The sequence below is a fragment of the Apostichopus japonicus genome, chromosome 22 (assembly GCF_037975245.1).
Source record: "Apostichopus japonicus isolate 1M-3 chromosome 22, ASM3797524v1, whole genome shotgun sequence".
NCBI classification, from domain to species: domain Eukaryota; kingdom Metazoa; phylum Echinodermata; class Holothuroidea; order Aspidochirotida; family Stichopodidae; genus Apostichopus; species Apostichopus japonicus.
In genome coordinates, this window is record NC_092582.1 from 23,600,496 (window position 1) to 23,628,487 (window position 27,992).

At 36.6% G+C, this 27,992-nt stretch overlaps 1 protein-coding gene across 1 annotated transcript; it reads left to right on the forward strand.

Moving 5' to 3' along the window:
- Positions 1-3,063: 3,063 nt before the first annotated feature.
- Positions 3,064-17,338, forward strand: LOC139964106 (sodium- and chloride-dependent glycine transporter 2-like). Its single transcript, XM_071965457.1, has 13 exons — positions 3,064-3,257; positions 4,164-4,305; positions 4,793-4,924; positions 5,588-5,933; positions 6,261-6,393; positions 8,400-8,534; positions 8,907-9,010; positions 9,464-9,588; positions 10,743-10,855; positions 10,975-11,103; positions 11,711-11,926; positions 12,914-13,078; positions 14,063-17,338. Exons 1-13 carry the CDS (start codon positions 3,243-3,245, stop codon positions 14,288-14,290), a joined length of 1,983 nt encoding a protein of 660 aa, XP_071821558.1. The 5' UTR covers positions 3,064-3,242; the 3' UTR covers positions 14,291-17,338.
- The last annotated feature ends 10,654 nt before the right edge of the window (positions 17,339-27,992 follow it).

The window sequence follows — 27,992 nt, forward strand, 5'->3', positions numbered from 1 at the left end:
ATTTTATTGTTTACTTTATGATGGCTGCATCCAACCAACTATATAGATGTCTTCAAAATGCAGATAAACCTAAAAGTAGCTACATATAGTCAATATTTGAGCGACATGGGCCCACAAGTAATACTATAAAATATTAATATAAGACGAAAATGGTTTACACTGCAGGTGATCTCAACGTTGTGGTATAGGTTATGGAACAGTACAATGAAAATTAAAATTACTTATATATCGATTGTTCAGCGGAAAATAACTGTTGATAAGGTAATAATTGTAAAAAAATTTGGCCTTTTTTTAAAATTTACTGGAAAGCTGCAAACCATGAAATTCTACCAGGATTTCTCATTAACGAGTATGAATAGCTGCATTCTGGTCACATTATCAGAAGATATTTTCAGTCTTCTTCATCTAATCATACAACATAGTGATATTTGCTAACATGGCATATATATAGGTTCTCTAAAAGGGACTTTTCGCGATTATTTTTTTCCGCGGATAATTTAAATACCTTTTCTTGTGGTATCCTGCGGGGCTTTACAGTGCATAAAGAAATAGCCCTACTACGTCATGCAAGTATACACGAGAAATATGAACTTTTAAGCATGATATTTGTTCTTGAATATCATTACAAGACAACTTAAAATCTTATTTTTTAAAATTTTATTTCAAATAAATCAGAAAAAGGTGAAGATATTTTATTTTTTCTATATGCGTTTTACTTTTGATCTATACGGATATAGAATTATAGGGCCTGGTCGACGGAATTAAGTCGTTCACTAGTGAGTATTCCGTCCATCCAGCCAGATCACATTATATCTACCAGAACAATATTTACTACCTTTGTAAGCATCACAGTCAACAAACTTGATTTTTGCGGTATTAAACGTGGTGATAAAATGTCTTATTATTTGTACATAGCTGTGATTTATAGCGTAGATGTCATGCACACACAATGGAAAAAGTGACCTTTTTATATAGTTATATTCAAAAAAAAATTGTTGTTTCAAGTAGTGTCATTTTTTTAGAAACATTCAAATACCGGAATGTTATATACAGAATGAACAGTGAATCCATTTGCCGAATAGTTTGATATAACTTGGTGCTTTTGGCCACTCAAGTGAGAGCTACATATCCCACCGCATCTCGAAGTACGTGTCTCTACCAAGAGTTAATCCCCTCCCCCCCCCCCCCTCCCCAACTTTTGATACGTAACGTATGTATCTAATTGTTTTTGATCAGAGGTGAAGGAGTCATATAACAGACTTCTTTTATAAACAACTATGCTTAATCAAAGTAAATAATGTTTCCCTGTGCGATGTATGTAACACTTAACTGTATCGTGACTCACTGACATCAGTTAGGCAGATTAAGCAAGTGCTTAGGGGCCAATTGGGTCAAGGGCACCCAGGGTACATGGACCTCAATGAACATATCGGTACCAACATTCTACTTTCGTCGTTTGTGTGCGGTAAATATCTCAGTATATACATTCAATCTGGACGGTCTAAACCAGTTTTCCGAACTTGAACCCCACGTGGATGTCAGAGTTGTCCACGAACCCCGACTTTTCGAGACACAATCTGAGTCATTATTATATTATAATACGCATGACAGCCTGTGTCTGTTTCATAATTCAGTTATGTATCACATGCACCGTACGGTATATGGCAACATATGCGTATGGATCGTGAAAAGAGTTTGTCGATAGGTACGATTTTTTACATTACTAAACTATAGAATATATCAGAATTTAGTTCAACAAAGTTTTGACTTGAGAAACGTCTCACGAACCCCCTGGGATGGACTCACGCATATGGCAAGCCACATGTGCAATAATTCGATAAACCGAGTTTATCGCCGTTAAACTCTGTTTTTCGATCGATAATCTCAGTGTATCGAATGGATAACCGTGTTTTTCGCGATTTAAGTTTATCGAGCGAAAAGCAGAGTTAACGGCGATAAACTCGGTTTATCGAATTATTGCACATGTGGCGTGCCATATCCAATTCGATTAACTCGGTTTATCGAGCGATAAACTGAGTTTATCGATGAACTCAGTTTATCGATCGAAAAACAGAGTTAACAGCGATATACTCGGTTTATCGAATAATTGCACATGTGGCGTGCCATATCCAATTCGATAAACTCGGTTTATCGAACGATAAACTGAGTTTATCGATAAACAGTTTATCGATCGAAAAACATAGTTCCTATTTGATAAACTCGGTTTATCGCCGATAATCTTAGTTTATCGAGGTTACCCTGCTTTTCGCTCGGTAAATTGAGTTTATCGATCGAAAAACAGATTTTAACGGCGATAAACTCGGTTTATCAAATTATTGCACATATGGCTTGCCATACACGCACCCCTGGGGGTTCATGCACCCCAGATAGGGAACCCCTGGTCTAAACATTGTTTTTAAAAATATTTTGCAGTACATGATCACACAATCATGACGATGTTCATTCTATATTAAAATCACGTTTGTTCATCTGAAACATTAAAGGAGACACTGGCTCAATCATTGTTTTTATAAGCTTGTATGACACTGATCGTTGAGGTGAGCAACTCTCTCAAACAGCTATGAAACATTTTGTTCTGTTTGTGAGTTATCCTAGTTTGAATGTTGTGTCTGAGAGCTGTCATTTTGTAAATGTGTGGTGTTATGGTACTACCAATTGGATCTGAAACTTTTACATTCTCTTCGTTTACTTTATTTTTATTATTTCAAGATAAAATGTTAACATGGTTGATATTGAAACCAATGCCATCATTACGTCATTTTAAGATATTCACTACTTTACATTCAGCATTAAATTTTGCAAAACCGATCTCCATTACAAAGAAAGGGAAAGGGGGGGGGGGGGTATAGGCATATTGGGTCTTAGCGGAACTGACGTGTGTTTATGTCACTGCCTTATCACCAAATATCAACATTGTTTGCACACTGCTTGGCACACGTTTTCTCTGTGTAAATCCTAATTACTCTCAGCGCGTAATGCAATTCCATATTTATAAGTGTTATATATACAGTATTATCACACGTTGAAAGTTAAACCAATATGTAATCTTTGAGACTATGCCCTTTCGGTGCTTATTAAAGAAAAGGTCAAAACCTCTGAATACCGATACAGCGATTCCAGTATCTGTGTTAACTATAAGCGGTATTGATTGAAGTAAACTGATTCACGACCAACGACTGAGGAGACCTATATATGAGGACCTGAACAGCTAAAAACAAAATATGGCGAAACACGAGGTAAGATTATAAGGAATTTTAGGGAAAGGAGAAATGAACTACGATTTATTCCTTTAACTATATATTACGGTCATCGGTCTAAAATGTTACCCTACTTTACCTTCATGACATACGAAAACATTACCTCACTATACATTGCTACTATGGTGTCTTCACTTAATTGGCTTTAATTTTAACGGCTGACCGTTTAGACTATTAGCACTGGGAAGCCGAAGAAGCAGGTACTGTCGAGAATAGGGAATAATAATCGGGAACATGGCATATTATTTACCCCGTCTCAACCCTATAACGTCGAAACAGGTAAGACTATACATCTAGTTAGACTATTCCTAAAATGTCTCCTCTTAGCAGAGCTTTCGATAGTTCATAACGTTCTTATTACATTCTTCCTTCTACCTCTAACCAGAATTTCAAAAGATGAACTATACATATAATTCAACATAAATTAATTGTTAGGTTGGGGTTATCATTATTTGTTTTACATGCCAAATATGGATCTACTGGAGGAGGAGGGTGAGGGGGGAGGAGGGTGAGGGGGAGGAGGAGGGTGAGGGGGGAGGAGGGTGAGGGGGAGGAGGGTGAGGGGGAGGAGGAGGGGGAGGGGGGAGGAGGAGGGTGAGGGGGAGGAGGAGGAGGAGGAGGGTGAGGGGGGAGGAGGAAGGTGAGGGGGGAGGAGCCCTGATTCAGATATGTGAAATTGAATGTTGGATATATCGAATGAATAACTGAGAATATCTACTATGTAATGACTTAGCTATGTACGTAATTAGTTTGAATACGAATGTCATGTATCAGACATTACCCTCAATTTCGGATCCCTTGAATTGAGATAACTAACATGTTGGAATAAATGTTACAGGGCTTTTAGGATAACTTTTTGTGCTTTGCCCCAAAACCATATTTCAGGAGGAGTTATACGCCAACGATGAAAACAAAACGAGAGGAAATTGGACATCGAAACTTGATTTTACCTTATCAATGTTGGGATATGCCGTTGGACTTGGCAATGTATGGCGATTTCCTTATGTTACCTACGAAAGCGGAGGAGGTAAACAACTTTTGAGAAATCCATACATTAAGAAAGAAGAACTTATTCGTGTTCTTGTAGTGCTGCATTAATATTTACAAGCAGTTCAGCCAGTATTAAAGTGCATATATATATATATATATATATATATATATATATATATATATATATATATATATATATATATATATATATATATATATATGTGTGTATATATATATATATATATATATGTATATATATATATATATATATATATGTATATATATGTATATATATATATATATATAAATATATATGTATATATATATATATATACTTATATGTATATATATATAAGTCTAATATATATATATATATATATATATATATATATATATATATATATAAATATATGTCTAATTATATAAACGATATACAACAGTAAACTACTATTCAAACACAAACTTTTAACGTGAATAAACTACAAAAAACTGAATTACTTATTTTTTCATATATTCATGCACAGGAGCGTTTCTTGTACCGTATTTCATTATGTTGTTTTTGGCTGGATTCCCATTATACTTTATGGAGGAGTGCATCGGCCAGTATGCTAGTCTTGGCGCAATCCAAGCTTGGGATTCCGTTCCAGCTTTACGGGGTAAGTTCTTACAAGCCGTGTAGTGGCGTTGTGTGGTACAAAGCTTAACATATACATCCACTGAGAATTATTATCAGTTATACCCTAGGACTGGCAATACGGAAGACCAGAAAACTTGTAATCACATAACCCATCATTGATCCAAATATATGCAATTATATGTATACATGTGGCATTGCTTGATCAGAATGCCGACAAAAGCTATAACACGCTAGAAGTAACATTACGATTTAATATTATATTGAATTCATTCTCAATATATTACATGATGTGAGAATTTACTCCGAAAATGCATAATATTACACCCCTCTGGAATATATCATGTAAGGGTATGGATGTTCCCAGAGTGTTCTTACTGTATCTGCTGTCGAACAATAACAGGAATCCAGTGGCCATGACAGAAATTTCCATCCCAACGGTATGACATGTGCGTTCCAAAGCTTACGAGGACGCTGCAGCAAAGGGGAAAGGGGTAGAAGGGAAGGGGGAGGTAAGAGACATATCAATTGGCATTCTGTAGTAACTGGGGAATTTTAGATGTGGATCTGCATGTGGCCACTTGGTGTCCTTCGATCAAACTTTATCTCTATGATATTTTTGCGATCACTTCCCACAGAGAATCCCCCAACACAACTGTTTAATTTTTTTTGGGCTTTCCAACAGGAGTAGCTATAGGTATGGTTATCGCAAACGCTCTTACATCAATAACCTATGCTGTAGTGATAACCTACTGCCTCTTCTACATCTTCGCTTCTCTAACAACCTACCTTCCCTGGTCTGATTGTGATAACTACTGGAATACGGTGTACTGCGCCACTCTCGCTAATCAATGTTTAAATCAGTCTAGCATTGTTATTAACAATGGCAGCTGTTATCATCCAAGCGAACTAAATCCAGCTGAGCTGGAGAAATATGACGTCACCGAAACGTCACCAGGTGTTTACGATTTGACCAATTACAGTGATCCCCTTGCTGATCAAAGAGTCAGTGCGAGTGAAGAGTACTGGACGTAAGTTCTCTGAATATACTTGTATCATGAAACCGAACAAACGGTCAGAAATCGTTAACTCGAGCTCTAAGTTGATCAGTGAAATAATAGTTATGAAAGAGCCTACTGTAGAAGAGAAAAAAATTATCCATAAGACCAAAGTTTCCTGTAATATTTTTTGGTTTATATATTACCCTTGTAATCATCGTCATTGAATCGTTTGGACAGGATGTAGACTAAAGCCAGGGATAGAATATGACATTCGTCTTCTGTTACGTGATTTCTTTCTCAATTCACTTGTCAATCAATCAATAACTTCAATGGTATCTTTCTCGTTTTATTTCTTAGGCATAGAGTAAGAAGGGAATCTCCTTCGATCAACGAGACTGGAGGGATAGTATGGGAGCTTGCTGGTTGTCTCTTCCTCACTTACCTTATCGTTTTTCTTTCTTTGTGTAAGGGTATCAAGTCCTCCGGAAAGGTAAGATGCGGGTTTATTGACAGAAACATACCATGGATAGATGGAGGTATGAACATCGATATGCAACAACTGGGAAAGATTATTCGTTTCGGACACCGAACTTACCAGTAACCCCCCCCCCCCCCTTCCTAATTTGTGTTCATTAGTTAACAGTACGGTAGACTTAAATCTCTTTTTGACTCCAGACTTCGTCCTCAAAGCAATATTCAGCTTGCACTATTTCGCTATATCATTGTGGTCATATTTCAGTGGCACTGAATGATATAGTGTCATTGCTGAATAATGAGGTTTGCTGTCATATATAACACGACGTCCAAGGTTCCACTCTCTAATAAATACCGTTTCTGTGCAGTTTTTTGAGTATAGGGCATAATATAGAGGCGTTTGTTAGTTTATGATACACAAAAAACTTTGCATTGCAAAGCTACCTTCACGATATAGCTGCTCTCTTTCTGATCAAATTCACGAAGGATGAAAAAGTGGAAAATCACGTGGTACACGAGAACGCTTACGCCAACAAAATGTTTACAATGTTGCGAAATGTACACGTGACGTCTGTTAGTAGCGGGTACACAGTCCACAAACAAGTCTACATTAAAATAAATACCAATGCCCAATTGACAGCCTGTGAAGGCATTACAGAAATTGGTCCAGGTTGAAGTGACCAGTAAATATTTCAGAACAAAGTTGAATTAACACCTGAGCCAATAGTACGATGACGTTATTGAAAGCAATTCACGATACCGTCTGTTATTGATTTCGGGTTCCTATAGCCTACTCGTTACGACTGTAAACAGCCTGTAAAACCAGATTCGGAATTCACGATCTGTGTTTTAGTTACAGAACAGAAACGGAAAAAAAAAACGGTCAGTTATCCTAAAACTGTTCGGATATTCTTTAGTTCAGTTTCAAATTTTGGTTTTCATTTGTTTCAGGTGAGTCATCGTCTCTGCATTAACCATTAAAAAAGTTTCGACAAAGGTTATTTATGTCGTTTAGTTTTTTACATGACGAAGTTTGAACACAGCTTATCGTAGATACCGCCGTGAAAGTTTCGTCTATCAAGACAGTGGACACCAATTGATGTACTGATGGCGAGAGAATATCGTGCATGCCAAAAGATAACGAAGTCAGTGACCATACACTCTGCCAGACACTTTGTGTGGTAGAATGAAGAGGTCCCATTGACCGGAAGTGACCTGTATCTGAGAGTGTATAATGTTCAGTTTACTCTATAGGCACGGTAGAACGAAACTGTTGAAAGTTGTGAGGAAGCAAAGTAATTTTTTTATTTGCTTAAGGTTGAGAACAGCTTCCACACCGCCATGTAAAGTTTCACCCTAAATCATGACATGTCATGCGTTGGTCGGAATTTACTGGAATTTGCTGCCTGTTATTCATAAAAAAAAAACACTACTGGGTAACTAAAGCTAAATTCATCCATACATTTAATTTTAATTCGTTTCTACAGTGAGTACATACTTATTGCCAACAAACCTCTTTATGTAGGCCTACACCTGCATGCCGTTCTGATCCTGATTTATCGATAGAATAAATGTACGGCGTATGCAAATATAAACCATTGAATATTCATTATGGCATTTAAAGTGGTTTTTTTTCTGATTTACTCTACTTAAACACGGTAGCTAAATATTAAACAAGACATGGTTTTGTCAAACGGTTACGTACGTATATGACTTACAATCAGACATTCGGATATGACATGTCTGGTTTGAAATAAACTGTCTGCCATCCGTGAGACTATACCACTTAACTTCGACGCCATATTTACAATATGCAGCCGTAGTATCAATGTATCATCTAGCAGAGAGCATTATTAACAAAGGGTCAACGTTCATAGTAACATAGTACTTGATTTTACCAAGCTTTAAAGTATACCGCAATGTATGACTTATGCATCATAAAATCAGTTTATCAGTTTACACATACATTGACTATCATTAATGTATATAAGCAATGTTGACTAATGTTTAACCTTCTTTCAGGTGGTATACTTCACCGCAACATTCCCGTACATTGTTCTGATCATTCTATTCTGTCTTGGGATGACCCTACCAGGGCACCAAGAGGGCATCTCATTCTTCATTACACCTAAATGGGAGCTGCTTAGCGACGCCAGAGTGAGTAAGAAGAGATGAAAATATCTTTTTATGTCCTCTTTGTAAAAGTATCAATCACCGAACTTCACCTTTGCAGTGTCATCTTCTATCCTTTATGACAGTGACATTTATATAAAAAAAATGAAGCAAATCTGGCAGACATTACGTCATTTGTTTGATTAAATAAATCGGAAAGAAGATTGTTACCTCTTGTGTTGCTATGTAATACACACATCGTAGTCCTTACCTCTGATTTTACTTCTGATTCTTCTTCTGACCCCCCACTCCTTCCACCAGTTAAACTGTCTTATTGTGTGCTTTAGAAAGCGCCTTTCACACTTCTGAGCAAATCCTGACGTAATGTTTCTGCTTCCATTCTTATATATTTCACAGATATGGATGACAGCTGCTGTACAGATTTTTTACTCAGTTGGCGTTGCATGGGGTGGGATCATAACTCTATCGTCGTACAACAAGTTTCACAACAATTCATTGTGGTAAGTAAAAATTACCGTACAAATTATGAGCTTCATGGATGCCATGCATGTGGGTACCTATATAGTAAAAGGGAATGTATACACGAATATCGGAGCATTGTTGAATACATGAGGTCATTGCAAACATAATAAGGGGCAAAAGAGGGGGGGGGGGGAAGTTTGGGCATTTCAAACTTTTTGGACGTGATTAAATATCGTGGTATGTAAATTAGTTAACGTATATGACATCTGTAATAACTGGCTGATTAATGTTCATTTTGTGCATTCATGTAATGGTGTCTACTTAGTTAGATCAATTATTGTATTCCGGGTATTGAATGCTCTATATCTTTAAGTCAAATTGCTGGCCAAGGTCTGATCAAACTAGTGCTGATCGAAGAATAAAACATAAAAAAGCCAAGTTAAATCAATATCTTTCTATATACTGGTAAATATCTACTTTTTCACTTTCAGGGATGCAATTTTGATTCCTTTTGCTAATTGCGTAACCAGTGTCTTCTCTGGTTTTGCCATCTTCTCTTTGGTTGGATTCATGGCACATGAACTAGATCAGCCAGTCGAGAGTGTCGTGGCAGAAGGTATAAACGTCCACAAATTCTTACAACATATGAGAAGTTTCTGAGGGTCATCTCACTCATCTGTTTTGCCAATAAATATGCTAAATAATAAAGTCAATGTGGCAATTCATCCTCAAATAAAAAAAATAAAAATAAAAAACTTTTTTTTACTGTCACCCTGAGTGAATATTTCTCTCCATCCATTTTCTATCACCTGCAGTAGGGGTTTTTAATACCTTTTTAGTTAAATACTGATCTGGGATCATTTGAATTGTTTCATCACAAAAGAAGATGTTTTTGATAATTTGAGCAACTGTAGCCTTCTTAAATACCATTCGGGACAACATTTGCCGTAAAAGGCAGTAAAACAATACGAAAAATATTGGCCTATTGAGTATTCTAAAACTTATTTTGGATGCAATTTTGTCATATCTATAGTCAATTTATTTGAGCTTTAGTCACTTAATCGACATGTTTTTTTCGTTAATGCAATGCCGCTAAGTACTCTCATCCAAACGTTCTTTAAGGAATTAAAAAGCTAAATATTCCGCTTGAGGGGGCATTTTTTTTTTTAAATTCAACAAGTATAATTCATGATTTCATTCGCGCATGCTCAAAGAAACTCATCTCGTTCAATGAAGTGCGTTCAAACTCTAAAAAATAATTCTTATAAAATAACAACATATCAACAATAGTACAATAACTGCAAACACCACGTGCCATCCCATGTCGAATAAATGATGTGTTTGGAGAAACACATGTCTTTATTTGGCATGCACATAGTCGGTTAAGGATTTGTACAGGACAAGTCCTCACTTGACACACCCGTTTGCCCAATCATAATATAACATAAAAGATAGATCGTTATGCTTGACTATAAGTGGGCTACAAATAATTTGTTTGTCGTTATTTCACACGTATCATCTAAGGTAGCTTATATTGGACTACATGGCCGGTTTTTTTGGTAGCAACGATTGACTTGAAAACGTGAGATGAAGTAATTGAATATTTTGTTCTTTTGTGGTGACTGCATATACTTATTTACAGGGCACTTGAAGTATATGTAACACGTTTGTTGTTGCAGTAATAGTTGCCAAAGGTCTCTTTAGGGGTTCCATAATAAACTACAGTTTCTTTTATTCTCTTTGTTTCTGTTTTTATGTGAATATTAACAGGTTACGGTTTGGCGTTCATAGCTTACCCAGAGGCGTTTAATCTTCTTCCAGCCTCGTCTGTGTGGTCTGTGTTATTCTTCCTAATGCTGCTTACGCTGGGCTTGGATACCTCCGTAAGTACTTCGATTTAGACGATTAGCCTTACTGATTATGATGCAGTTGTAAATGTTTTATGTTACATTAAAATAACTTTTAAAACGCTGTGATATTCTAATGCGATTGGATTTATCAGTTTGCAGGTATGGAAACCACGGTAACAGCGATCGTTGATCAATTTCCCCACTTACGGAAACGAAAAATCTACGTCACAGCGGCGTCCTGTTCGGTTTCGTTCCTATTTGGTCTACTGTACGTTACGGAAGTACGCTTTTTTTTCTACTTCTACTTCTCTACTTCTTTCTATTTCCCTGTTTTGTTTATTTCCCTGTTCTGTTTTATTATTGAATTATTCAAGAAATTTCACACGAAGAAAGTCGAGTATCTGTATACAATGTATACATGTAATAGTCCTACATACGCATGTGATCAATCTCCAACGTTGTATCCATATTATATACGTGATCATGATGGCAATAGACGATAGCGTTTAGGTTTAAGTGATGGCGCTATATCTTCAATTTATTGAACAATGCGGACGTGTACATTTATTGTACTTTCTTGACTAATTACATTTTGAGGTAACATGATCGTCCACTCGTAGACCTTTAGTGTATCAGCTCTTAACGAAAACAAAATCTTGGGGTTTACTGCTTGAAGATCGTGTTCAGTCGGTCCAGGACGAAGTATATCCTCTTATACGCTGTGCATAATTTGTAGAATGTCTATTATCAAATAAAGAATATGTTTTTGATGACGACGACGAATACGACGACGATGACAGGCACTAGCCTTGTCTGAACTCTGAACCATTTGGGACAATTCTGTGATTTTCAATTATCTAATTGTTCCTTTTTTCTCGTTCTTCAAAGGCTGGGCCATATTGGGCTAACTTAATGGATCAATCTGCAGCGGGCTTCCAGATACTGATGTTCGCTATTTTGGAATGTGTTGGTATTTCGTGGCAGTATGGACTTTTAAGGTTCAAAAATGATATCCGGGCCATGTTGGGCGATAAATTAGTAGACAATCCAGCTGTGTGGGTGTATCTCATTTGTTGGTCCATTGTTACACCAGCCCTCATAAGTGTGAGTACCCATATCTGAATAAATACTATTGGTATTTTTTTTTTTTTTTTATGGCGAATGGTATTTTATTGGTGTCATACATTAAATGTACGGAATGAGTTTATTTCAAAAGTGTCATTGCATTCATCACTATATATATTTATATATATATATATATATATATATATATATATATATATATATATATATATATATATATATATATATATATATATATATATATATATCCTCCTTCCCCTCTCCATACAATAGAGAAAAATGAAGGGGGCTCAAATTGTCCTGTGTTTAACCTTTAGCCAATTCTATAGGTTGGAGTACTAACTTGAATGTGCCTAAATTTAACAACACCGTTGTAATCAGTCATTGGCAAGTTTTGAGGGCATGGATGAGTGGGTGGGGGAATAGGGGGGTATATGATTCGCAGTTTAAAAGCTGGGCAGTGTTGGACGATTCAAAGCACTTACCTCATTTATCAACTGAGGCGGTAACAAATTTTCAGTGCTACCTTTATTGTCCGTTACTTTCTGAAAGTTGCAATTTTAATAAAGTTGACATTATAAATTTCATCACGCATTAGGCCTTAGTCACGTCGCAGCAAAACAGAACGAAAGTAATAGTTTAAAGATCTATCATCTTGGCTCTAAATGTTAACGTGCTGAAAGTTTCTGTAAGTTTTCAAAAGTATTTCCAGATAGTAAGGTCCCTTAATACTGTTATATAATTATATAGGCTGCAATAACAAAAGCTCTCCATTTCCTGGTGACTTGTAATTAGAATGTAACCCAATCTCTGCTAACACACACATATATTGAACTTCTGGTTCACTGGGATAGTAAGGTCCCTAAAATCACAAATCACACTGAAGTACTTTACAGTGGCAATGAAAACAATTTACTTGGGATGTGTTAACACTTTTATATAATTATATAGGCTGCAAGAACAAAAGATATCCATATCACTGAAACTATATTTTTCATTTTCTTTCAGTTTATCTTAATGTTTAATTGGTTCAACTGGACTGATATAAGTTACAACGGTCCGTACCCGCCATGGGCTTTAGGCATTGGATGGCTCATTTCCGCGATAACATTAATTTGGATACCAGTTGTATGGGTTTATGAATACACACATGCTACTGGCAATTTCCTTCAGGTATATCAATTGTTTGCAATCATACTTTGACACTTATTAGCGTATTATTTCATGATAAATGTGTGTTTCCAGAAGACATAAATTTCATCCAATTACAGCGACTTTTGTTGGTCAGATAAGAGACTTTCTGATCAAAACTTTTTTAATCGTACTAACATTACAATTCATGAAACTAAGGTATCCATTTTGGAATGTTTGTCACCATTTGCGAGTGCTCATTAGGACAGCGGTCCGCACACGCCTAGGCCTTTAACCCAAGGTAAAGTCTTCACAGCATGCCAACATTAAAGCTTCACAGAATCGATGCTCAGTATAAAGGAATGTTTTCTTGGACGAATGACTTGGTACTGACACAAATTACTTAATCGATATTTGCTATTTAAGTTCCAAAAACTGTAGATAAATTTTGTCGATGTCTGGAAAAATCTCTCAACTCACCGACATTTTTGCGACCCCAAATTTAGATCTTGTTCCTTGGTTTGTGGACTGTCGCATTAGAGAAAGTAATGACTACATTCAATTCGAAGAAAATTATAAAAAAAACTAAATTAGGCCTACCTTAAAATTAAGAAAATAAAGAAAATAAATTTCTTAACTGTTTTAAATTTCTCTATAGAATTTTTTGTAATAGAAACTCGCTATGGTCATATAAATAAACTCCGTTGTAAATCGGATATTTGTCATTATCACGTGGTTGATTCGAATCTGTTATGAATGCATTTGCAGTTTTAACATAGGTGGACTAAGGCCCCTGTAAATATCACCTCGTTTCAATACCATACACTAAAAAAATATCAGAAAAATGTATGCCCTCTTTGGCTATATAAATATATAGTTGGTTATGGTTATAGGACTATATAGTTTCACCGTGGTGTTTAATATATCCCCGGATGGACTTTCCAGTGTGTGTCTCAGAGAGAATATGTGACGTAAAGGCGTAAGTAGCATAATTTCCCTTTTTTCCTGTAATCTTTTCTACTTTAGCGCTGGTACGCATTAACATTGCCACGCCAGACATGGGGACCGGCTTTACAAGAGCACAGAGACGAGGCGTGGATAGTTCATCTGACCCACGGGACCACGATGGGTGGTCTTCTTAAGCTTAACCCGAACGAGGAATCGTCCCTTGATGACGTCACAGAAACGATAAAACCCAGAACTCCCGATAACATACAGATGATGAATAAAGCATTCGAAGAGAACGAGGACTAAAGGATATGGACTTGAAACTGATTAATATTAAATCATAATAGATTATAGATTATTATAGATTGACTTTGGCGAATCATTTCACGCACTACTAAGCAAAGGTTGAAACTGTTTTGATGGATTTTATCGTAATTGTTGACTGTAATAAAGTAATCAACGATAAATCGAACTGTGTTAACAGAAGATAGTAAAATGCGACATTTCAGACTTCGATCTCAACTATGTTCCAATTCATGACCCTTGAGGAATGATGTAACAGTAAGCGCTAGTAAAAGTCCAACTATCTTCGTTGTTTTTATATGTGGCATTGCGTTTATACTTTCACAATGAAAGAATTAACAGACAACCAACTTAGGGAAGTATGTAGAGGTTTTGGGATAATTTTTTTTTTATATGTTCACTAGCCTAGCCTATATGCTAAGGATATAACGTTTCAATAAAGAAAACACAAGATAAGTTCATGCACTTTGTTATACTTCTAAGTTATGTAAGTTTATGTTGCATAGAAATTAGGATAAGTAAATATGTTGCCAAAAGTTTCATATAGGTATACTTGGTTACTCTAAAGGCTTAGCATTGCCTCCTTGTATGCTATAGGATTGATACGATGTAATAGCCTATACACACAATTATTACGGTATATTGATTGATTTAGCCAATACTAAAATATTCCTTTAACCTTCGACCTTTCGTATAAGCTTTGACACCAACTTTCTAAAGTTAACATTTAAGTAGTTATTTAAACTTAAATTAGGCCCGTAAGTAAAGAGATTGACAACCAATATTATCTCCCACTCCCAGTCGTTGATCGATAACGACAATATTTCATTAGTCTAAATGCTAGGCCTAGGCTATATAGCCTATGCTGACTAGACGACTACGCTAGCTATACGTGGAACCTTACTCAGGCCTAATCCTATACTGTCTGCATGAATATTAATATTACAATGAAGACTAGCCTAAATCATGCTACACAATTTCGTAATAACTCACCGGCATGCAATCACCCATTTGGTTCAGTCTGGAGCTCCTATAAATCCAATCCAAGCACAGAAATAATAGAAATAAAGAACAGTTCCCACTCAAATCTGTTCCATAACTGAAGGTCACAATCAATTCTAAGACATGATAAGTAGGAAAGTAAATACGTAATTGTAATACTACTCTCAGCCGACACACACGAACCATATCGCTTGTCCAAAGTTTCCGAGCGAATACCTACAAAATACCGCAAGTTTTCGTACGAAAATAGTTAGTCTTACCTAGGCCACTTTCACAATATATCCACGTTCACAACATTATACAGTCCCACACGGAAAGTTGTTGAAGAATCCCTCCATTTATTTAAAAAAGAGTAATTTTCCATAAGTATGCAATGAACTCTTTCCTTACGATTCCCGTTATAAACTAGTATGCGGAGACGAAAGGCCCAAATTCGTTTTCTGTCCATCGTGGGCATTGTACGAACACACAGATACCATTATATAGACCGTAGTATATAAACTACTTCTGTTTACGTACACAGAAAGACACATATTATTCTTAGCGCCGAAAACATAATGTGCTAATTGCAGGTGCAATCTGAGAAGTAAATGCAAGACACATGTGTTACAAGGAAGGATCCGGGGGGTCCGGAAATGTAATTATTGTAAACAACTCTCTTTGCCCCCGACCTGAATCTACTCGAGGCAGCGGCCGTGCAGGATCATATATACTGTATTACTAAACCATTTAATGTTGTTGACGCATGATACCTGATGATGGCTTTAATTCATAAAGAATAGTTTAGTTGTATTAAAATAAGTTGGGTATTTACCTGTATTCTTGAATATACCGTATTGCATTGTAATACTCACAATCTCACAATCTTTAATTCATGCATTCACTTGAGAAGAAGGAGATACGATATAAAGGTAACAGATACATCTATTGGAAACGTATTTATTCTTGTATGAGAAATGATACATTAGAGATGTATGTGGGTATGAATGTATCATTTGAGTTCCTATTTAAAATGGTTTAGTTTGTTACATAACCATTCGGATCAAATTACCGTCGGATACCAAATCCATTTTGAAATCAATTTTGTGTAACAAAATGAAAAATAGCAGCATGTATGAAAAGTTGAATAGCGAATTACATTCTGGGAATATTAAACAAATAAACCATGAAGTAAAATAGTTTTTAATTCAAAGAAAAAATCACCCCCCCCCCGCCCATAACCCGCCACCATCCCACCCCAATACAGTTACCACTGCAGGTTTGTATTTACAGATGCATGTAAGGACACACTACAGAAAATAAACAATATTAAAACAAATAACTCCTGATAAAGTTACGTTATCTCCATAGCAACTACAATACATGATATAAAATATTCTGAATCAAAATGGTTACTAGCAAATATTTAAAAAAACTGTTTAGGACATTTCTTGAATGCATGATAAGCCAAAAGTAATTGAAAATACTTCTGGCATAAAATATGAACAGTTTTGATACCGGTAACAAAAACGCGGGAAAACCATGTAATGACCGTCTGCTGCAAAATGTGTCTTCAATGGACGACGTACGGAGGATAAATCTGTCAGAACATAGTCGGCTTCAGATAATTTCATCTCTTTGTTTAGTAATAAACTTATCGGGAATAGCGCAACCTCGGATGCTCCTAGGGACAAACACCCCAAGAGGGTAGAGCAAGGGCGCAACCACGGATACCCATCAGAACTGACACCCCAAGAGGGTAAGAGCAGGGGCGCAACTACGTAAACTCCTGAGTACTTATACGTTCCAATAAAAAAACCAAGGAGGGAGATCAACTTTTCCAACGTGCGACAGAATATTACAAAGATGTATAATGTGTATTTGTGATACAACATATAAACAGTGGAAAATTCTTCAACTTTGTTTCAAAAGTCAAAACTCATCGTCAATTATCAGCGTGACGTCATCACCTCACCATTTCCATCAGAAGATGACATCATGCGGTAACAAATACACGAACGTTTGCAATCTTCATGGAAGGATTGTTTAAAAAATGAAGTATACTGTATACAACACTGTTCAGGCGAGTATCCAGGGGGGTTGGGGGCGCGCGCCCCCCGGCTAAGAAAAAGAGGAGAGAAAAAAAAAGAAGAAAAAAGGAAAAAAGAGGGGGAAAAAGGAAAAAAGAGGGGAAAAAAGAGGAGGAGGAGGAGGAGGAGGAGGAGGAGGAAGGAAGCGAAAAGAAAAAGAAGAAGGAGAGAAAAAGGAGAAAAGGAGGGAGTAGAAGATAAACGCCAAGACACCGGGAAGAGAAAGAGGAACAGTGACATCATTACAGCGCTGAACCCTATTATATACACATGGCCGGGTAGCCAGTGACGGATCGAGGATTTCGGAAGGGGCGTGCGCCTCACCCTACCCCTTACACCGACAACTCCATTTTTTGACGTTTCCATTTTCCCTCTCTCACTATAATGTATCTCTATACTATATCTGGTCTATCATAACGCGTGTGTGTGTATGGACGCCTTAAACAATTGTGCTATGAAACCAACTGTGGCTGGTCTCGAACTCGACCGAGTCGTCGGGGAACATGACGCATTTCGGGAATGGGGCGACCGCCGCCCCCCCCCCGAGCATATTTTTTTGATGATATCGCTAGTAAATTCAAAATAGAAAATGCTTAGATGCAACTTACAAGGCATGGGAAGTGTCATTTCCAGCGATCTGGGAGGCATTTTCGGCCAAAATGTTCTTGTACGCTTCGCACCAACTCGTGGTGGCGCTACGCTTAGATAGTTTGCCTACAGGCTTCGCACCTCCCTTGGCAAATTATTCTCTACGCGGCTGTTCGAATTTGTAAAGCAAACAGCAGATATCACATCATATCAGTGAGCATGAAAATGGGGTACCAGGCAGAACGGCCTCAAAACTGTCTATGTGTGTAGTCAAAGGCGAAGAAATATTTCGTTAGCCCCCCCCCCCCCGCCTCTTTGACCAATGTGTGTAGTGTACGGTTTCGGAACTATCTGGTATTTTTGCATTACCTTCAACGAAGTTTTATAATAGCCGTTATAAGAGGTTTCAATATTTGTACACCAATAAATTAACTGTGTCTGAATTTTCGAAAATTTCCTGACCAACATTCTTCATCATACTTCCCTCTACTCGTGCAATTTTGACCAGTCTGTTAGGGGTTCAAGGAGGTTTTTCTATATTGGTTGTCCATAGATGAAATTTTTGGCAACATTATGGGTATGTTTTGAAGTGAGTTTAATCACGAGAAATGTGAATTTTGAAATTCTGAACAAAAAATGGGCTTAAAACCTTCAAACGTGGGGCTGTCGGGTATTGTGGGCAGCGACGTAGAATCACCTACAAAAAGCAATGACCCACAGAAGATGCGATGAGGTCGAACATGATGTGTGACTGGTGACAATCTTCAAAAAGGTTTTGGATAGGAAAAAAACTATTGGGAAATACTTGGTTCTCAGGCAAAAGTGTACATCTGGTTGGTCATTTTCAAGCCCGAGAAGTGTCATTTCCGGTGATCTGGGGGGGGGGGGGGGGGTATCACAACCAGAAATTTTCTTGTACGCTGCGCGCCAACCGATGGTGGCGCTCCGCTTAGATAGTAATTCGCGCCCCCCGGGTAAGAAAATCCTGGATACGCCCCTGCTGTTTATGTTGGATTCATTACAGAGATCATCAAACAGATCTCCAACATAACACACAGTCCTGGATTGTAGAAAAAGTAAAACAAGAAAGGTTTTCAAGGCGATTATTGATCACATTAATGACATATGAGCATGAACAAGAAAGTAACCAGTTTACACTAAAATAATTAACCGATTAACCGTCAAAATTGAACCGGTTCGGTTGTATTTTTTCTCGTGATTGCAGACTAAGGAAAGGTTGATAACAAGTAAGAGGCTAAGAAAAGAAAAAAAATAATGAAAGCGAAACAAGGAAGAAAAAAAATATATATTACGGAGTTCTATATTTCTGTCTCTATTTTCGTTAGCCGTATATTGTTAACGCGTCATCTGTGTTTGAATATTTAAGAAAATCGACGCAATTTTCAAAATCGAATAGGATCTTACAAATTCTTCGCAAATCGACGTTAACTTGTGAAAAAATAAGATCGTGGAGCAAACTCTGACATTTGTTTTCAGCAAAAATGACAGATTGTCATCATGATTAACACAATGTAACACCTTGGAAATGTATCATAAGCCAATTTATGTTTATCTCAATATCTCAGTCTGTACGAAACATGTATTTACTCTGAAAATAGCTAAATAGCTAGGTCCTGGGTATCGTTCAGTGTCTATGAAAGGCCGTTGTCTAGATATGAGATGCTGACAGGAACGGAAATGCCGTACAAAATCTTAATGTCGGTTTTTCATTCTGGTCAGTAATAATAATGATGATGATGATGATGATGATGATGATGATGATGATGATGATGATGATGATGATGATGATGATGATGATGATGATGATGATGATGATGATGATGATGATGATGATGATGATGATGATGATGATGATGATTATGAAAGTTTTCGATAGCCTCTTGGAACGGAGTTGGTCTCCCTTCATTTAGTCAGACTTCCATCATACTTTGTGTAAGTAGCTTAGTGATCTTAGTGACACATGTATTTTGTTTAGTTAGACACCTATCAACAACTAGTCACCCTGTACTGGTACAAGTACCTTGAAAGTATATACAGTTAATATATTGTACTAATCAATGAAGGTATTAAGGAAGGTGGGGATAGTACAAGACCTGATAGCCAGGCAATAGAATTGTACCCCAGTCCCCTCCCATCAACATATTAAAAAACATATCATGGACTACGCCTTGAACAACAAAATCTTACAACAAAATACTTTTCTTCGAAGCGTAATATTATTACAGCAAAAGCAATTATAAAGTGCTTAAACTCCGTAACGGTTGCCATGATACAATTATTCCGTCTGACGTCACTGTGTCTATACTTCTCTATTACAAATTATTGTCTCTTTGTGGCAACGAATTCGCATGAGTGGTTTTAATTGTTCAAGTTTAAAGTATTTTCTGCATACGGAACTTACCCGACTACTAAGTTTGTAAAATTACCCTGTCTTCGCTATACCATACGTTATACACTGCAATATGCTGGAAGGAAAATGTCGTTAAAGTGAATAAAGTTATTGTAAGTTAAGTTTCTGCAAGCTTTAAATCCAGACCTACACAGCTAGGTCTTCTCAATTACTGGACATGTTCCCTACACTGATCTACCTTAATCCACACTGATCAACATTGCTTACAAAATATAGTGCACACTTTCAAGGAGGACTGTTTCCACTGATGTGCTATCACTCTGGTCATAGACTAGAGGCTTACTTAACCTTTGGTAGGGTCTGTTGTTTGATCAATGAGTGCTCCCCCCTTTTCATCAAGTTCTGGGCAGAGTGATCATGTCCAGTTAAGTTGATGTGTGTATGTGTATTTATGTGGTTATGAACTTGGTAACACTATATACATGTTGATAATGGGTAGTAGGTAAAGTAACCCCAGGTGCAGATATCTTGAATATTAATAAGTAGGCGGGGCCTAACTGTGAGCATGATCTGCTTCATATTCGGTATGGGGTATATGCAGGTATTGTGAATGCCATCACGTCACTAAATAAGAATGATTGGTGACACCAGAGCTAAATCTGCTAGATAAAGCATTTGTGCATAAGTAAGTCTAAAGTTAAACTTGGTACATGTGCTGGTCATAGGTAGTAGATGATCTCTATTATGTTTTTTGTAAAGGTCCTTTGAATATTAATGTGTGAGCAGGGCTTACAAACATGTTGAAAGATTGCCAGAATAATATAGTGCCAACTTTATTACCATGTCTCTTTCTAGCCGTTTAGGTTAATATATTCCATCTGATTGTATACAGTAATTACTTCAAACATTAAACAGTTAAAGCTGCAAAAACATTAAATAGTTAAAGCTGCAATCATTGTTTGAGAAGTTTCTGCCACACATTTCATAGTTCTGTGCTATAAACTACCTCAACCAATGTCTGTAACCATACATTTTATTTATTAAGCTGCCATCTTTGTTTGAGAAGTTTCTGCCACACATTCCATAGTTCTATAATATAATCTACCTCAAATAATGTGTCTCACCATACATTGCAGTTATTAAGCTCCAATCAGTGTTCGAGAAGTTTCTGCCACACATTCCATAGTTATGTACTATAAACTACCTCAACCAATGTCTCTCGCCATACATTGCAGTTATTAAGCTGCAATCATTGTTTGAAAAGTTTCTGCCACACATTCCATAGTTCTGTACTATAAACTACCTCAACCAATGTCTCTCACCATACATTGCAGTTATTAAGCTCCAATCATTGTTTGAGAAGTTTCTGCAATACATTTCATAGTTATGTACAATTAACTACCTCAATTAATGTCTCGCACCATATATTGCAGTCGTGTGTGAAGAATTAGCAAACAAGAAAGTGTTCAATGACCTTTTCGTGAAACAGGTATAGGCCTATTTGTGATTTACAAACTTCAAAAATTGTTTAGTTTAATTGCTTCAGAAATTGGGAGAGCTGAAATTTTGATACCAAAGTGGTCGAACTTTGACACATAAAGATGACATGTTGTTGTAAAGTCAAAATTGAGATGGAAAAGTTGAAGCAAGGGAAGAAAGTTGAAGTCAATAAATAATTGACTGGGGCTTTAGACAAAAGCGAAGAGCAAAACTATTTATGGAACCATATATGTTATGGCAGTAACTTATCATGGATAACTTATAATGGATAACTTATTATGGATAACTTATGATAACTTATCCATGGATGTATTTAGAACATTGGTCACAGATTTGTGTCTTTACAGTGATATTTAATTGTAGTAAAGTTAGAGATATTTACTGGTTTTGTAATTTGAATTATGATACCGTCACATTTACCTTAGATTTAGGAAAGGCTATTGCTATCGTATTTCGTACGACTGTCACTCTTATCATATCATACGCGCTTGTTTACGCGCATAAACGGCAATGAGATTTGTGTTGCTAAGGAACGAGTCCTGTGATCTGCTGTTCGTGTCAATGTACATTTGTGTACAGTCCTGATAAGCTGCGTGCGTTCCAGCTGCAGTTCGACTGTTTAAAAGAAAGTACTCTAAATGACATTATTTTAATTGGACATTGCGATAAACATCGAGAAATGTACCACATAGCTAAGTTCCATTTTTCGGGTAACCTCAAAAGGAACGTGGTAGCTATGAGAGCATGGCTTCAGTTGTTGTGGAATCATATATATTCAAGACGAACTGTTAGAGTTGAGTGTCAATAGGGAAAAAGGGGTCACAATGATTAGTGTACGTTGTTTTGCGCGATTCCGCTTTGACATATTCTATCAAGGTTAATGTACAAGCCGATGGTGGAGTAACTGTCGTGTGGCTCGTCGACAAGCGGTAAGATTATGTACGGGATACGAATTAGAAACTAGTACGAACTTAGTAAGAACTTAGCTAGGCAAGGACTTCATAATGCGGTGACGTTATGTGATTTCCTTGTAAATAGAAACCGTTACAGTAGGTTCGATTTAGCGAGAATATCAATTGAACAGTTCCTATATTCAATGTGCGTGTCATAACCAACAAACGCTACTTAAAACAGGCGAATTTGTAGAGGCGTTACAAAGGCTTTCACGTCATCAGTGTATAAATTTAGTAACTGACGTTTGTCTGCTTTGTATATACAGATTGACCTCTGCCTCGGCTGGATAATTGTGAATAGATGTGTTATGTTCCTACGTTTACTAAAGAAGAAACTCATATTTGAAAAAGTTTTTCAAATAAAAGTAAGCAGTACATAAGTGTAAACCAAATGCTCAAATCAGAACGTATGGCACATCATTTGTACGACAGGTTTTAACACGGCGAACACGGTAATACATGAAGTAGTGGATGTGTTCCTGACTTTATTTTTTATTTATTATGATTGTCATCTATAATGAGGGTAGTCCTGCTTAGTGCAGAAGCACTGCTTTGTATATCGGATTGTTGTATGCACAATTTGGATATATTTACTGGTTTTGTAATGGAATTTCGATACTGTCACATTGACCTTAGATTTAGAAAGGCTTGATCTATTGCTATGGTATTGGATGTTCAGCACCACTTTCTCAACCAAACAGTTGGACATCACCTCCCATTTCAGGACCATTCGATACTAGAACCAATAATCAAGGATTGAATATAACACTGAAGGATTTCCATATTATTGAAACTAAAGGTCATTGAGTCATGATATTTACACCAGAACAAAGGAAATCCAAATAAAACCTGATTAGGTAAGTAAATAAGGTCAATAGATTGTTGTAATCAATGAAGGAATTAAGGGAGGTGGGTATAGTGCCGGACCTGGTGACAAAGAGGGAATCCACCGCTCCCCCACCCCACCCCCCCTTCGCTACACACACAGACACGCTAGACTTCATTTAGTGTTGATTTGTATCCAAGTAATTCCATTTTGGGGTGAGTTTGTGTATGTGTGATTTCATTTTGTTGTTGGTTTTGAACTCGCCTATGTGATTCACTTCTTTCTTTTTTTTATGTAATCTCCATCCACTAATTTTCATCATTTATTGCTCTACACTTAGCCTGTTCGCATTCCCGTTTCCTGAATAGAGAGGTTTAATTTGGGCTTAGGAACTTAGGGAAAATTTTTTCACAGGTCCCATCGAGAGTTAGCGTAACCCCACTCTCCCAACCCAGCCTCTCCACCGTGCATATAGGTCAGGTGCATTTTGTTTGGTAAGACACATATGAACAACTAGAAACCCTGTACTTGTACAAGTACCTTTAAAGTATATAAATTTAATATATTGTAATAACCAATGAAGGAATTAAGGAAGGTTCGGATAGTGCAAAACCTGATAGCCATGCAAAAGACTTGTACCCCAGTCCCCTCCCATCAAAATATTAATAAAACATATCATGTATTATGGCTTGGACAACAAAATCTTTTTATCACCGAAGCGTCTATTTTTACAGCAAAAAAACAATTTTAAGTGCTTAAACTCCGTAACGGTTGCCACGATACCATTATTCCGTCTGACGTCACTGTGTCTACAATTTTCTATTACAAGTATTGTCTCTTTGCGGCAACAAATGCGCATGAGTGCTTTCAATTGTTCAAGTTTAAAGTATTTGCTGCATACGGAACTTACCCGACTACTAAGTTTGTAAAAGAGCCCTGTCTTCGCTATGCCAGATGTTGTACACTGCAATATGCAGGAAGCAATATGTCTTTAATGTGAACAAAGGTATTGTAAGTTTAGTTTCTGCGAGCTTTAAATCCAGACCTACACAGCTAGGTCTTCTCAATTACTGGACATGTTCCCTACACTGATCTACCTTAATCCACACTGATCAACACTGCTTACAATCTATAGTGCACACTTCCAGTGAGGACTGTTTCCACTGATGTGCTATCACTCTTATCATAGACTAGTCATTAATCGAATTTTACGAACATTTTTTTATACCATGAACGAATATTCATGGTGTGGGTAGGATCAAAATGAAAGAAACCGCTGCGAGAGAACACGAAATACCTGATAATACTGTAGTCTGTGGTCAATGGATCCCCACCACGGTTCTGGGATACAAACAAAAGCCATTGCATTTGTCGTTCCTAAGTGTATTTTTATGGAACTCGATATCTAAGGAAGCAAGTAGTTGGGGAGAGACTAAAAGAACGAAGTTTTTTTGTACATAATTGCCAGTAAACGGTTTAGTAAAGGTACTTTTGTTTTAAAATTCATGATTGCCATCTTGTATTAGAAATTGAAGTTGAATGACTGTCACGCAAATTATGTTTACTCATAGATTCGTTACACAGTCGAACCAAACGCTAAACAGAATGATCATTTTGTGTTTGGTATCAGGAGAGTAATCGAGGTATGCTTATATGAATCTTAAAGCAGCTTTTTGCGTCCTTTTCTATGATTTTCTCAACCTCATTGACCCACGATGCCATAACGACATACATAACTAGTTTATCTATTCAAATCTAACTTCAAATGGTAGAATAAAGTCGAATAATTTACAAATTTGAACGTTGTTTTTCTCGATGATTTTTTCCCGTTAGGATCGCAATAAACCCCGCCTATAAAATGCATATTTAAATTCTTTGAACGTCATTGAATAATGAGGTAAATAATTTTCACATTGCCAGCATCGTACCCAACCCAGAACATCAGTATGTACTACAACACTATGCTTTATTTGTATATATTCTGTGTGGCTGTGAAAACGACTCCAATTTTTCGGATTGCTTTGAATGAATCTATTTTAAGCAATGGCTCATATATATATACTTGTCAGCTATTCACTGATCAGTTGAATTCAAACTATTAGGTGTCGGGAACTGTATGCGATTAATTTTTAAATGAGGAATTTGTCAGAAGACACTCTACTGATTATCTGCAGAAGCCCTTAATTACTGGCCAATGATGCTCTTGGCAGGGGAAAAACTTGGCTAATATATTAGTTTGCTGTTTTGTGATAAATACATGTAAAAAACTCGATGGACATGTCAAAAGGGTGAGAAAACGGCGACAAAACGCAAAAAGATGCTTTAAAAACTTGTAACAACTTGCAAGCAAATACCGGTTTACAGTAGCCCTCCCCGCTGAAGAGGGCTAAATGGGGGGGGGGGGGTCGGGGGGGGGGAATTCGAGAGACATATTTTTTGTTATAAATGTTTGAGTTTAATCATAAATAAGAAAAGTACTGAATGTGCAATAACCTATCATGTCACAACATGTATGCACCTTAAATTGCCTTTATTTTCTTTTATAACTGAAAGAGGCTGACTTAACCTTGGTAGGGCCTGTTGTTTGATCAATGAGCGTTTTTCCCCCGTTTCTTCAAGTTCTGGGCAGAGTGATCATGTCTAGTTAAGTAGATGTGTGTATATGTATGTATACGTGGTCTTGAACTTGGTAACACTATCTCAGGAACCATGTTGCATTAATATCATACTTGGTAAATATGTTGGTCATATAGGTAACCCCAGGTGCCATCTCTTGAATATTAATAAGTAGGCGGGGCTTACATAATTTCTTTAAAGATCATTATTCTTTGCAGCTGTTAGCATGATCTGCTTCAGATTTGGTATGGTGTAAATGCAGGTATTTGAATGCCATCAAATCACTAAATATGAATGATTGGTGACACCAGAGTTAAATCTACTAGATAAAGCATTTGTACATAAGTTAGTTTAAAGTGTTGGTCATGCGTAATAGGTTATCTCTGTTGTCTTGTAAAGGTCCGATGAATATTAATGAGTGAGCAGGGCTTAAACAGAAAGAAAAAAATGTTGATATCTTAGGAACTTAGAATGATCTTGTATGAAAATATATAGTGATATACAAGTGTTTATATAGCATCTTATTAGTTATGCATGAGTGATGATATATTTTGCAATTATGTTATTTCAAGAAGGGTATGTTGTATTGGTGTCAATATTGGTTTATAAGTTGGTCATGTGCGGTAGATGATCCATAGTATTTTGGGTGCTGGTCTCATGAATATTTATGACTGTGACTGAATATGGCTTAACATGATAGTCTAGTTTTAATATCAGATTATGAGCGCCGCATGAAGAAATCGGAACCACCTTCTGCATATTTGCATTCTAGTTTTGTTATCATATGTGAGGCGTATACACATTTATGTTGTCATGTGTAAAAATATGTGACAACTGCCTACAAATAATAACTTAAATAACATATGTTGGATTAAACTCTGTCAAGAATATTAATGATTGGGCATGGCTTAACATTAAATTCATGTTCGATATTGAACTTGGTATCGTAAACCTTTCTAGCACTTTCTGATCATCCAGAAATGTTGAAACATTGCCCGAATGTCTAGTACAAATTTGTATTATCAAGTCTATTTCTAACCGTTTAGGTAATATAATCCATCCAATTGTATACAGTAATTACTTCAAACATTAATTCAGTTAAAGCTGCAAATATATTTAACAGCTAAAACTGCAAAAATATGAAACAGGTAAAGCTGCAAAAATATTGAATAGTTAAGGCTGCTTTCATTAATTGAGAAGTATCTGCCACACATTCCATAGTTCTGTACTATACACTATCTCAACCACTGTATCTCAACACAAATTGCAGTTATTTGTGAATAATTAGCAGACAAGAATGTGGTTAATTGCCTTTCTTTGTGAAATAGATATTTCTGTAATATACACAATTTGAAGATGGTTTTGTTTACTAACCAGTAACATATTTGTGTCTGTTCAGCCGCAATAAGAGTTAGTAATGAAAGCTGATTGTTGCTTTAACAGTACAAATTCAGCACTTTGACGCTGGTATTGCCAAACATTTTAGTTTTGAGCGTTTGCAGTATCAATGTATGAAGGTATCTGCTGTACTTTTAGCCTACACTTTTCTGAAATAGTACATTGCTAGAGTAAAGACTGAGGCGTCTGAGATATCAAATTTAAACGAGTTTAACCCGTCTTTTAAGATTTTTACAAACCAAAATGCCCACTTTGGTCGATAGAATATGCCCCTTTAAAAGTGTTGGAAGTGCGCTCCGAACTTGTTCTTCACTATAATTGCTCTTTAGAGCGTAGGCATATATACCTATCATAAATAAACCAACCAAAGATAGACTAAAGA